At 37.7% G+C, this 17,745-nt stretch overlaps 1 protein-coding gene across 5 annotated transcripts in view; it reads left to right on the forward strand.

Moving 5' to 3' along the window:
• The window catches only part of LOC117716170 (contactin-associated protein like 5-2), a 737,433-nt gene that overhangs the window by 149,783 nt on the left and 569,905 nt on the right, over nt 1-17,745 (forward strand). For all 5 annotated transcript variants that reach the window (XR_013113069.1, XR_013113068.1, XM_076941723.1 and 2 more), the window contains exon 2: nt 1,735-1,839. Coding sequence is in view for 3 of the 5 variants with exons in the window: in XM_076941723.1 (XP_076797838.1) it covers nt 1,735-1,839 (105 nt within the window). In the remaining 2 variants the exon portion in view is untranslated. The remainder of the gene's footprint in view (nt 1-1,734; nt 1,840-17,745) is intronic.

The raw sequence follows: 17,745 nt of genomic DNA on the forward strand, positions 1-17,745 counted from the left end.
ACTTAACAAACATGAATTTAAGCCTCACGTTTCTAATTTTTTTTCTGCAATTACCTGTAAAACAGCTTTGGAAGAATTGGCTGGATAAACAATCAAGATCTTATGTAAATGGTCTTTTCAAATATCAGATCAGTTCCTCCCAAGTGACTGCGTAACAGAAAATTTACCTTGAGTGGCACATTTCTTTTTTTTTTCTTCAAGTTATCAGTATTTTCTTTCTTTCTATTTTTTTTATTGAATATTATATTTACATTTCAAATTTTATCCCCTTACTCCATTCCCCCACCACCCAGAAACCCCTTATCCCACCCCCCTCCTCCTCTTCTATGAGGGTGGAGTGGCACATTTCAAATCTGTTTTGAATAAAGTCTGTCTAGATGTTATGGAGTCATTTTTCAATGTCCCTGAGAATCAATTGTGTACAAAATAAAAACAAGAAAGGAATGTTGGCTTAGTGGGGTTAGCTAATAGGTTGATTGATCAGTCTTTGCCTTCATCATTCACCAACCCACTCTTTCCACACACCTATTTTTGAGTTTTATTATGCAGTAGATCCATTGTTAAAAAATCCCCTCCAAAAAAAACAACAACAACAATAACAACAACAACAAAAAAAAAACCAAAAAACACATTAACTACCTCGTGGAAGCACTACAACTCATTAATGACTAAGTCCTATAACCTGCCATGTACTGCTATAACAGATTATCTGAGACAGAGTAACTTATAATAAAAGGTTGTTGGCTGACATTTCTGAAGGATGAGAAGTCTGATATCAAGGTTGCAGTATGCAACAAGGTCAACATGATGAGTCATTATATGACTGGAGGAAAGAGGATGAGCAACTGCACTTCTGAAATACTAAACTCACAACAAGGGTGAAGCTTTTAAAGATCCGGCCTCTTAGTTTGGTTTCATGGTAACTAAATCTCAATGATAGTTTTGGTGAGCACAAATGTTCAAACCAGATATGTATGTGATATGTGCTAAATGTGAACAGCAAGTCCCTCAATCTAAAATCCCATGGCTATAGATTAATGTGAACTTGGAGGGATATTACTCTGTTGTCAAGACATGTATTTGTCCATGGCCTTATCATGTTTAGTATTATTAAAACATCTTTAGGGTGAAGTTCACCAGAGAAGGCTAGAAAGTTAGCTATTGAAGTTTCCATCTAGCTCAAGGTTGTACAACATCTGAGGCTATTCTCTTTCATTTTCTGTAATACAAGTGAGCACATGTGTAAGTAGCACACTTCCCACTTGATTACACACAAGTTGAAAAAGAAATCTAAAGGTATCCTATTTTGAGACACATTAATTACAAGGGTTGTTAGAACCTGGAGATTGGAGGTAAAATGACTCCTTATAAGAGTCTCCCTTCTCATAGACTAAGCACAGACATGTTATGAGGCTTCATTCAAATGCTCAACTAAAGGAAAGGATGGGTAGCTAGGCTTTCAATCCAAACAAATCTTCCTGTGAGTTTTTGTTATACTATTTATTAGTGTTGTGAGCTTGAACTGTTTCAGCCTTTATTTCTCTATTAATGAAAGGAAGTCATACCATGTTCAAGGGTTAGGAGAAGTAACTTCAAAAACACACACTGAAAAATAATTCCTAACCTTTCTAGAACAGATGCTTAGTAAAAGAGTGTCTACATTGTAAGTTCCCTCTTCAGAAAATGTTACTTGCCTATAGAATCTGAATTCTCCTTCTCTCACCATTTTTGCAGACAACTGTGATGATCCATTGGCCTCTTTCCTCTCACCAATGGCTTTCTCCAGTTCCTCAGATCTCACTAGAAGTTCCAGCTCAGCTCAACTGAATGGGAGAATGAGTAAGTATAGTGATTAAGCTTGAAACCAAGTGTTAGATTAAAGATATTTTGAGTACTAAGGAGAAACTTTCTTATTCTGTCTATACAGGGGTCTTGTCCAAAGTCATAGTCCAGAAATAAATCTGGGAGGTTAAGTCTATAGCAAAACTACTTCCCATCATTTATTGGTCAACATGTTCCTCTAACACTAAGATCCACTAAGTAATTCTTAGTGTACCTTTTAATGTTGTTTTTGTTGTTGTTGCTGCTGCTGTTGTTGTTGGAGGTACTGAGTTTTCAACCCAAGCCTTCCTAAGTTTTAGGACCATGCTCTGTCATAAGAGCCAATAACCATCCTGTGAAATTTTTGAGTATTATGAACTTGTGTATAGACAACATGTGAGTGTGTATGGATTCTTGCATGTATGTAATTGTATGTCATGGAAGGGGCACAGGACAACCTTGAATGATACTTATTAGGTATTGTACAACCTTATGAGGAAGGGTTTTTCACTAATCTGGAGGTTGAAGATTAGGTTGCATGTTTCTGCCCTCTTGAGCTGGTACTATAAGCATGTACTACTATGACTATTTGTTTTTTAACATGGGGTCTGAGGAATCAAACTAAGGTCCTTATGGTTGTATGTAATCACTCCATCTACAGAACCATCCTTCACATTGAATATTTATTCAATGTGAATTTTAAAAAGAATGAAATTCTTTTGGATAGGGCTAAAAAGATGCCTTAGTTTTTTTTAAATACTTGTTTTATTATTTACATTTTATATGTCAGCATAAAGAGGTACTAAAACATGCTTCATGACAAGTTAATAAAATGTTTATTAAAATATTTCAATACATTTAATTTCACTGTGAGATTAATATTACTATATAAAGTATACATTAAATGTATTTAATTAAAATAAGAACATAAATAATATATAATCCTACAATATAGAGAGTACTATGGGTTAGTACTTTGTCTGGTAAAACTAGAGTAGTTACACTTGATTTGTCGGTTATACAAAGTGAACTTAACCAATATAATGTTAGATATTTAGGTATATTTTGATATTGATTTTATGATGTATAAAGATTAATATTGAGAACTAAATTCTCTTTGTGAAAAGAATTTAACCTGTAAATTTTAATATCTGATTAGTATTATAACCTCTAAAATTTTAATATCTGATTAGTCTCATAAGCTTGTTCTTGATTAAAAATAGTTGAGTGTCCTGGCTAAGAAGATGGCTCAGTGTGAAAAATTCTTGCCTCATAAGGCAAGAGGTCAGATCCCTAGAACCCATGTAATTGCGAGGAGCATGTGGTAGCTATCTGCAGTCCTGACAGGATGCAGAAAGAAGGCATGCCTAGAGCAATATAACTAGCAAGACTAGTTAATAGTGAGTTCCTCATCTACAATAGAGCTTGCTGTAAAATATCTGGTGAAGAGCAACTGAGTAATACCTCTAGAGTTTCCTTTTTCTTCCTTTGATAAAAACACTCTGACCAAAGCACTTGGTGGAGAAAGTGTTTATTCAAGCTTCCAGATTACAACTCATCATTGAAGAAAGCCTGGGCAAAAATTCAAAAAGGAATCTGAAGATAAGTTTCTTGCCGTTGCATTACCTCTAACCAAAGATCTCACTCATTGCCAACGAAGTGTAGCAGAACCCATGAAGGAGTAGAATGCCACCTGATGATTTGATTACGGCCTTAACAGGGTTTTAAGTACAGTCTGAGACCACCAGTGTGCTGCCATTCTTATATTACCAAGAAAATCCCCTTTGATATGCCATTAGACACAATCTAGTCAATTACTCGAGAAGCTTTTCTTGGGTGGATGTCAGGTTGATGGTTAAAGCTATCTAGGATAACACTGATGTCAATTTTGGGCCTCCTTATACATAAATGAGTGCATCCACATACATTCCTACACATACACATAAACACACACACACTCCTGTGCAAACATATAAAGATACCGTAAAAACAAATGTATATAAAATTTTGTAAGCAAGTATACCATATTCATTGGTCTTTTCTCATTTATGCATCCCAACTGAAAATAACATAGGTGTATTAGAATAACTATCTTATGTTTTCTCTATTTTGATTTACCTTTGCATTCTAAAATGCTTTGTACTCAATTATTGATGTATTGATATAATCTTCTAAGGATTTAATTTGTTAATATTTTATGATTTTAAATCTCTATAAAATTCTGATTTATAAACTAGTTTTTATTCTTGAGGTTTATTCCATGATAGATGTTACAAGGTTGCTGTTATAATGGTATCTATAATGAAAATTCAGATTAACCTCTGATATAATAACCAAAAAATTATTTGAAAATCCATCTAAAAATATAGATTTTTTTCTTATTCATTTGGAGGAAAGAGAAGAAAAATTGCTTAAGCACTGAACATGAGTGTTTTTCTTGTCATTGTTCCCAAAGAATACTTACAGTAGTTATTTATTTAGCATTTACAACATATTAGATGTTGGGGAGAATCACTGTTCTGTCATTTTATACCAAAAATTTTGAACATCTGTAGATGTTATGCACATGTTTCTGGAACTGAGCCCTTGGGATGCCAACAGGCTGTACTAAGCTAAAAAGGAAAAAAGTCTCACCATAGCACAGTGGAGAGATTATTGATGTAATTACTGTTCTAATACTGGCATTTGATTACTCATTAATCAAATTATAAATTATAAATTATAATTATAATAAAATATAAATTATAAATTAGTACCAAATTTTATTAATTGCTTTAGGCATATTATCTTATCAATCCATAACAAAACTATAGAGAGGTATGAATTATAACCTTTCCCCACCAAACAGAGTTGGTAATCTTCAAAGCAATTGCATAGTTTTCCCAATATCATATAGTAGGAAAAGAAAAATACTTGGGTCCAAACCCAACTCAAATGAATTCAGGATTCAGCATGCTTGTTACTGCTATAACAGCAGCTTGATTTATTAGCAAAGCTGTGAGGAGGATGGAGAAGTATTAAAAAAATGGCTGAGAAACAAATCAGCCAAGGCTCACATGCCAGCTATGACACTGTGGTGTTGCCTGGGCATCAACAAACCATGTACTAAGCTCAGATTTACATACTGTCTTACAGTATTACCTAAAGAACAAGACTGGAGATCCATGTTGAGAGGAGCTTCCCCACTACAGGACTGCAGGACTGAAAGCTGAGAGTCAGGCAGGGAAGTCCCATTTTGATTTCAGGAAAAAATACATGTTGATACATTTTAATAGAGTTCTAAATGTGCTTTGCAAGACAATTAGTCTCATTTTTACTCAAATTGTGTGGTACCAGGTCAGCATAATCTGGGAACTCCTTATCCATTTCTGGGGAGGCTGAGGGTCTAATTTTAGGGCAGTTACCTCTTTTCTAGACAGACATTTATTGGAGAGAGAGTCTCTGTAATGATTAATTATACCTGCCCTTTTCTGACTGGGTGGGGAGCCAGAGTACTCTGCCTCAAGCCAGTGAATATGAGAGAGGAGACTGACTTCTAGCTTCTCTTTGTTAGACTCCAAACAGAGAAGATTGGACCGAAGTTGCAATCATGAAAATCGAATGCAGAAACTAGAACTCCCCCTCTAGCTCAGTGTGCAATGTACTGTCAAGACTTTTTGTTTACAGTATCTCATCTTCCCTTATGGAAGAGCAAACAAGGGCTCTAGAAAAATAGAACCACCACCTCCCTCTGTGTGTGTCTGAATCACCTGGCTACTTTTGCCAATGACATTGCCCAAACCATAGTGCAGATGTTTTGTGAGGCTGTTGTTCAAGTGAATATACAAAATGTTTCTGGAGGGTTTCAAAATGCAACCAGAGTTATAAGTCAATAGTTTATGACAAATAGTCAGTGCTTCTGTTATTATTCAAGAGTACCTCTTATGTGTTAGTCATTGCATTAAAACAAATGATTGCTCAAAACAAATAGGAAGGTTATTTATAAAAAGATAACAGTTTGAGAGATGACTCAGTTGGCTAAGTGCTCTCTTCACAAACATGATGTTCTGAGTTCATCATCCATATGAAAATCCAGGAATGTAACATTTACAGGAACCCAAGCCTTGTGAGGGAAAAATGGAATCAGGAGTATCCCTGGGCCATGCTGATCATAGGGTCTAACCAGACTAGTGTGCTACTATTTTAACAGGATACTGCCTCAAAAGAAAAATAAAAAACAAAAACATGGCAGAGGTGATGGAAAAATGGTTAAGTGTACTCTTATACTCTTCCTGACAACCCCAGCTGTCATAACTGGTGGTTTACAACCACCTGCAACTTCTGCTTCAGTGGCTACAATGTCATTATTCTGGCCTACACAGGCATGTCACGCATATGCAAATAGCCACACATAGACACATGCACATAAATTTTAAAATACTAAACTAAATATTTTAATAATTAGTTTTTAACTTGTTGTAATAATTATTTAATTTCAAATTTGGGTTTCTACCTGCCATTGATCATTCAGTTCCTAGACAAAGGACACATACTTTTATTTTTATAATAAGCCCAATCAGCACTAAAGCCAGGCAAGTATCTACCCTCTTTGTTATTAGAATCTATTTTCCCACTATTAACCCTGAATTATACCTTGCTATGATCCATCTCAGAGGCTCTTAACTCCAACTGGCCAACTCTCATGCTCCTGTATTCATAACTCACCCCATGGTGGTTTCCTCCTCTCTTCCCCCTCTCTCTCCCTAGTGGTCTCCTCTAACCCCAAGCCTGGGAACCCATGAACTCTGACTTTCTTTTTATTCACTAATCAGGGCAACTTGGTCGGGGGGGGGGGCAAAGTTTTATAGTGTCACTTGCATATGTCACTTGGGTACATGAAGATTCCCTTGTCCATGGGCTTATCTAGGCCTTGGGGGGGCAGTATTTAGCATTACAATACAAGCAAAAGACCAAACATCAACAATATTCCCTTTGGAAATGTAAGCACATACATAACCTAAGAACTCAAAATTTTTAAACTGTATGCACATATGAATGGATAAAGTAATGGATATGTATGCATTCATATATATATATCCAACATAGGGAATATATGCACATATGTTACAGTTACATTGGTATAAAATATGAAAGTATGGTAATGTTGTGAAGAAAAAATTTTGCCTATGAATGGACAGGCATGTATAGAAATTTAGGAAGCCAAGAATAAACCACTTAGCATGAATTGATATTGAAAATTACACAAAAATGATTTTTCTTCTTCTCAAACTAGATTTATGTCATGTTTATAAACTATCAAGGCCCAAAACAAATGAGAGCCTGACCATCCCTTTTCTACATGAAGTCTTAAATCTTCCTTTTCAATTTATGAATGGACAGACATCAAATATAGCCCACCAGGGCAAAAAGTTCTACAAGTACAAAATGCTCAATATTCTAAGAGCCACAAAGGTATCCAAGAACTTCTTCATTAGTACTGAATTGTGTGTCCAGGAATTCAGTTTTGTTGCAAGCTTATGTAACATATAATTGAAAAGTCAGAGGAGTGATGTGCTACTTATGGAGCAGAAGGTCTTGCTGCTTCGCCTCACAGAACAGCAACCACCTTCTCAAGAGGAATTTCTCTCACCCTCATATGCAAGGTGACAGAGCTTCAGCACAAGGTGGAATGCCATGGCCACGTCAGAAATTTACCAGGAATTCTCCCACAACCTCACTCTATACAGAGACACCATCTATGTCTCTGTCAAGAGCATTCACATAACTTCAGTAATGTACAGAGAAATAGATGTACATGATTCTTATTAGCTCAGTTACTTCCCCTGTAGTGTTATGGAAGCATAAGTCATAAAATAAGTGTATATATCATATGCCATGGTGTGATGATTTGACATCTACGTACAATGTAAAGTGGTTAGGACAATCAGATTAGTTGATACCTCCTTCTCTTCCCATACTGCCTTTTGGGTGTGTGTGTGGATATTTGTTCTGCAGTCTTGTCAAATTGGAAGTGTACAGTAGCAGATTGTCATTAATAAGTCACTACAATGTGCCACAGTAATGACAGAATTCTCCTGTTGTTTCATCAACTGAATTTTAAGTTCAGGATGGCCTGGACCTAACTTTGTAGCAGACAATGAACTTGAATTTCTGATCTTCCATCTGCTGTGTCCTCAGCGCTGTGATTACATGATTTTAGGGATATACATGGATTATGCAGTTCTGGTGATCTATCCTTAAGCAAGCAGTTTATCAATAGAGCTGCATTTCCAGCCTCAGACATAATGTTTTCCATAACAGTCTACAATTACAGCAGGCTATTTTAGTTAGCTACATTCCATTTTCTCCTTCATGTCTCTACCTATTACAAAATCACTGCCTCTTCTAAATATCTACACACCAAATTTGCCACACGCATACATACAAACACATAAACTCAAATATATCCATTTACTCTAAACTAAATTTAAACTCTTAGAGATTGGGGATTAAGATACACATGCAGGCCAGGCAGTGGTGGTGCACGCCTTTAATCCCAGCACTTGGGAAGCAGAGGCAGGAGGATTTCTGAGTTCAAGACCAGCCTGGTCTACAGAGTAAGTTCCAGGACAGCCAGGACTACACAGAGAAACCCTGTCTCAAAAACAAAACAAACAAACAAACAAACAAAGATACACATGCAGGTTTTAATTTCTAAGGACATGGCATAAAAGTGCTAAGCAATAAATACCTGTCAGAATATGATGATTGGTCAATTAAAAGTCACAGATCTCAGCTCTCATACAAATGTAGAATGAGCACGTGAACAAACATCCAACTCATTAAAAAAAGTGAAAAGACAGAAAGGTTTTTCAAGAAGTATGAAGTATTGAAGAAACAAAGAAGAAGGGAAGAAGTACTATTACATTGCAAGTAGATACAGAGGTAGTTAACGTATGTATTCATTAGTATTTTCCAGAGGGATAGAAAACTATTTACATATATTTACACACACATAATTACTTATGCCTATGAATGTATATGTAAACCACCCAACCAATGAGCATACACAGGATGGTCTGAGGCCCCTGGCACATATGTAGCAGAGGACTGCCTTGTCTAGTCTCAGTGGGAGTGGATGTATTTAATCATGTAGAGACTTGATGTCCTAGGAAAGGGGTATCCCCTGTGGGGTACTGAGGAGAGCACCCTCTCAGAGGCAAAGAGAAGTGTGTAGATGGTGAAGAACTCTAGGAGGGGGGTCTGGAAATGGAGGACAAAGTTTGGTATGTAAGTAAGTCAAATAATTATTTTTAAAAATTAATAAAAAAGGAAAAGAGAAATAAAGTAAGTAGATAGGCACATAATAGATGATACAGATATTCAGGAGAGGCTCATTGTGGAACTTGGTCACATGGTCATGGAAACTGAGAAGGATCCCTTTAGCTTTATACAAACTATAGAACCAAGGAAGCTGGTGAATCCCTGCGAGCCCAGAGATCTGAGAACAGAGATGACTGTTGGAGGAACTTTTGAGCTGAAGCTTTAGAATGAGCAACTGCCTCTGTAACTCTTCAGGCCCCAAGATGTTTGAGTCTAGACTCCTGCCAGCTAAGGACAGGAGAGAATAGACAGATCAGCCCCAGGAGAGGGAGCAAGTCTGGTAAGTTCTGCTCTTATTTTATCTGATTGTTCCAGGGATTTCATGGCATCTTCTCACATGTATGAGGACTGATCTGCCCCACTAAGTACAGTGATTAAAATGTCAGTCTCACCCAGAGACATCCTTGCAGATACAACTAGAGGCAGTATTTTTACAGCTGTCTTGGTGTCCCTTATTCAAGTCAGACTGACACTTGTAACTAGCCATCATCGTATCTTAAGCGATGCCAAAACTCTACAAGGCAGACTTTCATTAGCTAGCATACAGTTTCCTGGTATCTGAAATCTAATCAGTTTTCAAATAGAAAAAAAAAAAAAAAAGCAAAACAAAAAACTCCAACAACTTGTGATTTGCAAGGACAGATGACATGGTCTGGCCAACTGAATAATCAGGAAGGTGTGTTATAAAGGAGTCCTGTCTGCCACTGAAAGGACATAGCATTCTTTCTTCAATGTCTGAGGTTTTTTAGGTTTTCTAAACATAGTCTATTTATTTACTTTTGCTCCTGTCACAGCAATTAACAAATTTCTTCTGTGTTGTGCCATCCAGCCTCCCACACAAGTGTTAGGGATTGTTCTTTTGTTTTCCCGAAGATGAACTCCAAATTGTAAAAATCTCCTTTCAATGAAATTCTGTTTGCAGGCCTAGAGGTGCTCAGTGATGGTGACTGGCATTTTCTAGAATGATATAAAGAAACATCTATTCACTCCAGACATGACACTTATGACATCCCAAGCTAGGACTCCACTCGAGTCTAGCTCTAGCTCAATACTTGCAGGATTGTGGCAGAAAGACAACTTACAGCTACATGGATGACTCAGCAGTGAAGCACTGAAAGGCCTAGCTCCATCCCTCAGCTCATTTCAGAGTCTTTTCTCTCCAAGTGATTATTGTTGGTATAACATCTGAGAGGGGGCCTTCTGAATATTAAGGTTTCTGGAACTTTATGAGATATGTGAGTTTTGTTTACTTCTTGAGATTCCTAAGCTTTACTTCTATATCCAAAAAGGAAATTTTAATTCAGTGCTTTTCTATTCAATATGGGATATTCTTACAGTCAACCTGCTATGCCATTTCAAATAAAGGAAGGAATTTTCCTGCTAGTCTTGGGCATCAAAATACTCGAGTCCCCCGGGAACCACATAAAATCCACTATGTACTGAACATGTGTAAAATATTGTGCTTCTAATGTATAACAGCAGCATTGAATATATTCAAGTATGACTACACACAGGAAGAAAGTATACAGCTGGTAAATATAGACTAGCACATGCTGACTGTCCAAAAGGGAATCCAAGAAGGGATTCCAAGAGGGAAAATCCAAGAAGGCTGTAATCCAATCCCAAGCAATAACAGTGTAAAGTATACCATTGATGACAAAATAATTTTAAACATAAAATAATAATTTTTATGTTTCTTAAAACATAAAAATAAAAAAAGTAGAAATAGCACCACTAATGCAGCTGTTGCATAAATCAAGATCCAGCAACCCAGCCCAGGAGTTGAAGATTAGGTGGTTAAAGTCTCCCTTAACCTCTCAGCATTGCTGTCTCATCAGTGGAGGGGATTTAGCAAATGGATTTTGTTCTTTTCCTTCCATGTGCCCTCCAACCTCCATCCCATCTCACACAAGGAAATTGAAAAGCAAGAAAGAGCACTAATCCCTTCTGAAAAGACCTGGAAATTGCACTAAGCTGATGTCAGTGGCCATTAACTAAAGCAGCCAACTCATTCTATGTAATTATGGTTTAGGAAGGATCTTTGTGTGTCAGATGTGATGTGTTTGTGGCACGAGAGCTTTGAGTTGAGGGATTAATTCAGCTGAGCTTTTACAAACACTGTCAATAAAAAATCCAGGAGCTGCGGGGCAAAGATTAAACTGCCCAGATGTGGCTTAGATCTTGACAATTAGGGGAAGAATTTAAGTTACCCTGTGCGATTAAAACACAGACATAGACCTCTTAGTATCAGTAAGAGGAAGAATGTTCATGGCTTTCTTTCCAATGAAACAGAGTGTATTAGTAATTCTCTTTAACACTATGGCTTGAAAATTTAAGTCTACTTCCTCACTTAAATACATATTTTGAGATGTTTACATTCAGGAGTTCAGACCATATACCTTTGGTGTGACAATTTTGATTAGATGAAGAATTTGATTATTTTACATGAATATATTGTAGAGTTCTTGAATCTGTTTTTGGCACAGAATACACAAACATATGCACATGCACACACACAAACACACACACACATACTAAGTACCACATATTATGCACCATATACACACCAGACATGGGCCAAATACTAGACCATACTATCCCCACTCACACACACAAAACACATTCATATCCACACCACACACACACATGAAACTGTACATAGACCACAACACACCAGAATACACACACACTATACCCCTCCACACAAAGCAGACACCATACCTCATACATATACAACACACACACACACACACACACACACACACACACACACACACACACAATCTTTCTCTGGCAATACTAATCACCCATGATGGTCTTTAGAAATGGCTTTTCATTTTGAACCATTTGACTGTGAAGAGATGTATCTGGAAAGAATTTGTGAGTCAGAATAAATTAGTGTGGCTTACCTCATATGTTAGGTAAGAAAACTGAGGACCTCATAATGAGGACCTCAATGAAAACTCCAGGCTCGCATATAAACTAACTGATGCTGGGTGATTTCTATTTAATATGTTTTAAACAGTTTAGACCTGGGAATATAGGTCAGTTGCTAAAGGACTTTTAACATAAAGAAAGGGTAGGGTCAATTCCCCAGTACTGAATAAATAAAGTGTGGTAGTATGCCTGTAATTCTAGCACTTAAAATGAAAATAGAAGCTAGAGAATCAGAAATTTTAAGTCATGTTCAGTAATACAGACAGTTTGAGAATACCTTGAGCTAAAGATCCTGTCTCAAAAACTAACAAAAACAATAATGATGTAAGTCATATTTGTAGAAATTGGCCAACCCATTTCCTCTTCTAGCATTGGTCTATCTCAGGGTCATTTTGGTCAGCACTTTCCTGTCTTCCTGTTCTTGCAGCCCCAGGTAGTGCAGGCATTTATACATGGTATTCCTTTTGTGGCCTCATATTTCTCTCTACTGGGAAGTCTTCACAGTAGAAACAAGTGCAACTTGAGAAATGGGGCTTCAAGAGGAACAGAGGGATGGATCATTGTGGTTATTTGAAGTTATTAATGTTGTGGATAAATGGACAAATAGACAAACATTAGCATGGAAATATTCTGAAGAGTAACTTAGAAACTATATGGTGACTTGGGAGGCTCTCCTAATTCTCTAAGGAATAGAGGGAGTTTCACAGCACAAACAGCACGAACCTGCATGTAGCAAGGATCTCTATTTCCTAGGCAGAATCATGATGTGTTGTCTCCAATACACACTTTACACATAAATACACTTCTGCAAGGGAATGATCTCAGCATCAGGAAGTCAGAAGGAAGATTATTTAGGGACCCACATACAATGCTGACACGCCCCCAGGCGGCAGGGGGCAGGATTTCAGGTCCAAAGGTCCAATGAGAGACTGAGGCCCCTTCAGAGTGGGAAGACCTAGCAGGCCTGGGCCCTCCCCCAGACAGCTGGAACCGCCCACAGAGACTCCTGGACACTCCCCCAGATGGACTGACACGCCCCCAGGCGGCAGGGGGCGGGACTTGCAAGGTGACATCACTTCCTCTGCCACCCAGCCACCTGAAGTCTAGCTGTCAGGCCTGAGACAAGGCCTGGACTGTCAGGGACTGTGGGAGGGGCTGAGAGGTCTGGGGGCGGGCCTAGGGGCGTGAACACACCCCCAGTCAGGCCTAGACACTCCCACAGCCCGACAGGCACGCCCCAGTCCAGCAGACACGCCCACAGCTCTGAGCATGTGGTAGAAGTGGGCAGGAGGCTCACCTCTAGTAAAGGTTAATTAATTACCATCAGCCCTCTGAGATCCCAAAGTTGAGCAGCTGATCCCTATAAATACCCTGAAGGAACTGAGAGTTAAATTGGAAACCTGGCTAGGCTTCTGAATCCCTGTACCTGGAGATGCTCTTAAAGGGTTAAAGACTCATGCATGAACTTAAGATATGTTTCTTGCCTTTTTCTTCCCAGATGCTATGAAAAAGAGGCTGCTGCTAGTGGCAATAGCTGTTTAGTCCCTAACCCCACACTTGACAGAAACTCTTCACTGAAGAACATCACAGCTAAGAAAACAGTACATGACCTTGGTATGCAGCCTGCTTTCACAGTTTGGCTCCCTGTCAGGGAATATTCAGAGGCAGAGAACATCCCAGAAAAACAGCTCCACACCAAGGCTACAAGACTATCTCTTTACTCAATAATGGCTTTGACATTGCCTATCCTCATGCATTTCTTAATCACTTCCTGTCAGAGTCAGTCTTCGAATCCCCCAACTTCTTCCCACTATGCTGTGATGACTGTGGGCACCCCCTTTGATGCCAGAACTGACATCACATTTACTCCCAGATACAGAGCTCAATGAGAAAGGGCTGCCTTTCCCACAGTTTCTTCACCTTCATTAGTCATGGTGTCATGTATGAATGAATTATTTACACTGAACTCTTGGTTTTGTAGTTGATATGCAGAGGACCTAAAGTAACAGGAATCCAAAAAGATTCTCCCAACATTGCACCAGTGGCACACATCTCTTGAATACAATTAGGTATGATTCAGACACAAAGGTAGCCCTCCTCTCCAAGAATCTCTGTTATGAATTCCTTTGCTTTTCTTTGCAAATTTGTCTCAATAATCTCCACCCCGGAATTCCTTAAAATTTTTAAAATTAAATCTATATCGATCTATAAATTAAATCTATATCTGTCTATATCAATGTCTATGTCTATGTATATGTCTATATATATTCCCATATTTGTGTGTGTATGTGACACTTATTTACAGAAGCCAGAATAGGGAATGGGATACCATAGACCTAGATTTATCAACAGTTGTGAGCTTGCCTGATGTAGGTGTTAGGAACCCACCTTGAGTCCTTCAGAAAAGTAGTAACTAAGCCATCTTTTTAGTTCTATCCTATAGAATTTTATTCTTTTTAAAAAATCACATTGAGTATTTGTAGAAGTTACTATATTGTTTTCTTCTTGGACCTTGTTAGCCCTTAAACTGGAACTTTGGTAAATGAGTAACAGTCACCTGTAATACTGTACATGCCTGGTGCCACAAAAAGCGTATATATGTTTCATCCAACTGTATTCCAGCCATAAGGGTCTTGGCTCAGCACATATACTCTTTTATGTGGGTGAGAGTGTTCTACAAAGAAGAAAGGGTGTCCCGGTAAATATTGCAGATGCAGGCATATGTGAGCATAATGTTATGACTTTTAAACACATGATGCAGTGTTACATTCATAGAGAGCCACTCATGAATGTAAAGCATATGTGTTTGTATGTGTGTGTATGTCAAAAGACGATCTCCTGTCATTTTCAGACACTACCCACCTTACTACTATTACTTATTTATTATTATTATTATGATTATTATTATTATTATTATAACTCTAGTAGTAGTAGCAGTAAAAAAAACTCTAGTAGTAGTAACAGAAACAACAACAAAATTAATAATCAGAGACAACTTTCACAATGGCCTGAAACTTCTGAAACTCACAAAGTTGCCTTGTCAGTGAGCCTCAGCCTCAGTGTTCTACTTGTCTCCTCCTTCCTAAAACTAGGATAACATCTATGAACCATTATGCTCTGCATGTTAATATGGGTGGTTTGGGTTTAAACTATAGTTTTATGTTTGCAAGGCAAATTATGTCTGTATTGAATGAGCCAGCTTACCAGCCCTGAGTTCTCTGTGTTTACTTATTACAGTGTTTTACTCACTTAGTAGATCTGTCCATAAAACAATTTTGAGTCTTGGCTTCCAGGGCCACCTAGTGTGTTAACTAAGGCTACAGCTTGTTTTTCCTGCTAGCTTTTCCTTCTTTTGTGAAAAGTGTTTTCTGTTCATAGACTTCCATGTGATGTGTGGGGGAGACACGGTCCTGGAAGCCTGTTAATTATAAAATTTATCTTAGTGTTAAAAAAAGTCAAGAGCTGAAGAAATAGATAAGTTTTTAAAGTACTTATTGTAGAAGAGTGGAGTCTTCTGTTAGGATGCTCGGCATCATGAAAGACCCAGACCTGACTGCCCCAGGAATGAGAGAGTCCAAACCTAGGCTCAAGTGACACTAAATGACCTTGCCCTCAAGTTATTTCAGATTGGTAAATAATGATGCTGACACCCAATATCTGGGCAGAAGAAACATAGGTTAAGTTTGGGGTTCCTGGACTTAAGGTCAGAGGAAAACAACCAGGGACAGAAAAAGGTGGAGAAGGAAAAAATCCACCATGGGTTAGGTGAGTCATATGGCCTTATGGATTTGCTAATTGGAGTTAAGAGCAGCCCAGATAAAGCATCACAAATTATATAATTGGATTATTGGCTGGGAACTATACATAATAGCATAGAGGACAGATATCAGCCCAGTTCTTCTGCTGATTAAGGCTGATTATAAATATAAAGTTGTGTGAAATTTTTATCTGGTAAATAGAGAGAAAAAGGTGGGTATAAACCCTGGATTGACATTAAATATTTCTACAACAAGGCCTGGATGTCAGCAATTACAACTCTGGGAAGGCAGATAAAAGTTATACTTTGCTGTCCCTTAGCCAGTAGTTGAATCATTTAGTCCCAGTGTTTGAGTTTGCTTTCTGGTGCTATGATAACACACTGATCAAAAGCAACTTAGAGGAGGAAAAGGTTTCATTGGCTTACACTTACAAGTCACTTCCATCTCAGAGAATTCAGGGCAGGATCTCAAACAGGAACCTGGAAGCTGAAAACATGGAACATCACACTTTGCTGGCTTAATCACAGGCTTCTACTTTGCTAGCTTCCTTATAAAACCCAATATCTTCTGTCAAGGGAAGGGAGTTTTCCATTGTGAAACTGGTCCTCCAAATCAATTAATAATCAGGCTCACCCCTACAGACTTAGCTGAGGTTCAATTGATGAGAGCCTAGATGGATCTAAGCTATGTTAGGTTGAAGTTCAGTAGGACATCAGGGAGAGAACCTGCATCAAAAACAATACAGAGTGTAATACAGATAGACAGTAGGCACTAGACTCTGACTTTCACACATATATGCAAAAGAATCCAAAGCACATATGCACATGGATACAAGCACCCACCTGACTATATATGTGCATCATATACATACAAAATAAAACAATAAGCCAATTTATGCTTAAAACCTATTATGGGTAAAAGTAATGGATGCCACACCTAACTATTTCAGCCGGCCTTGTACAGATGGAGACTATTTTGATCTACCTGATTTAATTGCTTCCTGATCTTTACATGCATGCATTGACACACAAATGTCCAAAGATGAACAAACAGATAGACACACACACACACACACACACCAAATAAGTAGATAAATGAATAAATGTCATAAAAACAAACTTTTCTTAACATTTCAATTTTTTAAAACTCCTATATGCATCAACTGCAGGATTGATGACAGTCCTTTATATTTAACAGTCATGGAGGCATCAGTCATGGCTATGGACAACACAGCCTCAGTTGACACTTTTGACTTTATGCCTCCGTATATATGTGTTTATGATCATTTTGACATTATTAAGAAGCAGGAATGGGCAAGCATGCAATTTGTCATGGAAAGACTATACATACATTGAGATTGTCCTCATCTTTTCCCAAAGCATATATATGTTTATCTAATAAAATAATGTTTTTTATGACAACCATGCAAACTCTGAAGGTCTGTCTATTAGCTACAATGTGTGAGGGGAGGCATCTTCAACAGTGGGGGAAGAAGCCCTTCATGGTAAGCACTTAAAGGCTGAGAAAAAAGAAAAAAAAACTGTAAAAAAGAAAAATTCTAAAACATGACCAAGAAGTCCATCTGGGGACTATTGGCAATAAAAACCAAATTATGAATGATTGAAAATATTCATTTCAAACTAGTGAACCTCACTCAAAAAGGCCAAAGTCCTACATTAGTCTCTCTATAAAAATTTATTATTTATTTTACATAGCCATTTTTTCCACAAATATACTAAAAGAAAATGCTACATGGAAGAAACACATGCATACAAATCAACCTGTTTTTAATCTACTCAGAAAAAAATAACATCATACATGTAACTGTAGTAGATTAATCCATTCTACAAGCCTGGTAACAGCAGCA

This window comes from Arvicanthis niloticus, chromosome 10, assembly GCF_011762505.2.
Source record: "Arvicanthis niloticus isolate mArvNil1 chromosome 10, mArvNil1.pat.X, whole genome shotgun sequence".
Classification (NCBI taxonomy): Eukaryota; Metazoa; Chordata; class Mammalia; order Rodentia; family Muridae; genus Arvicanthis; species Arvicanthis niloticus.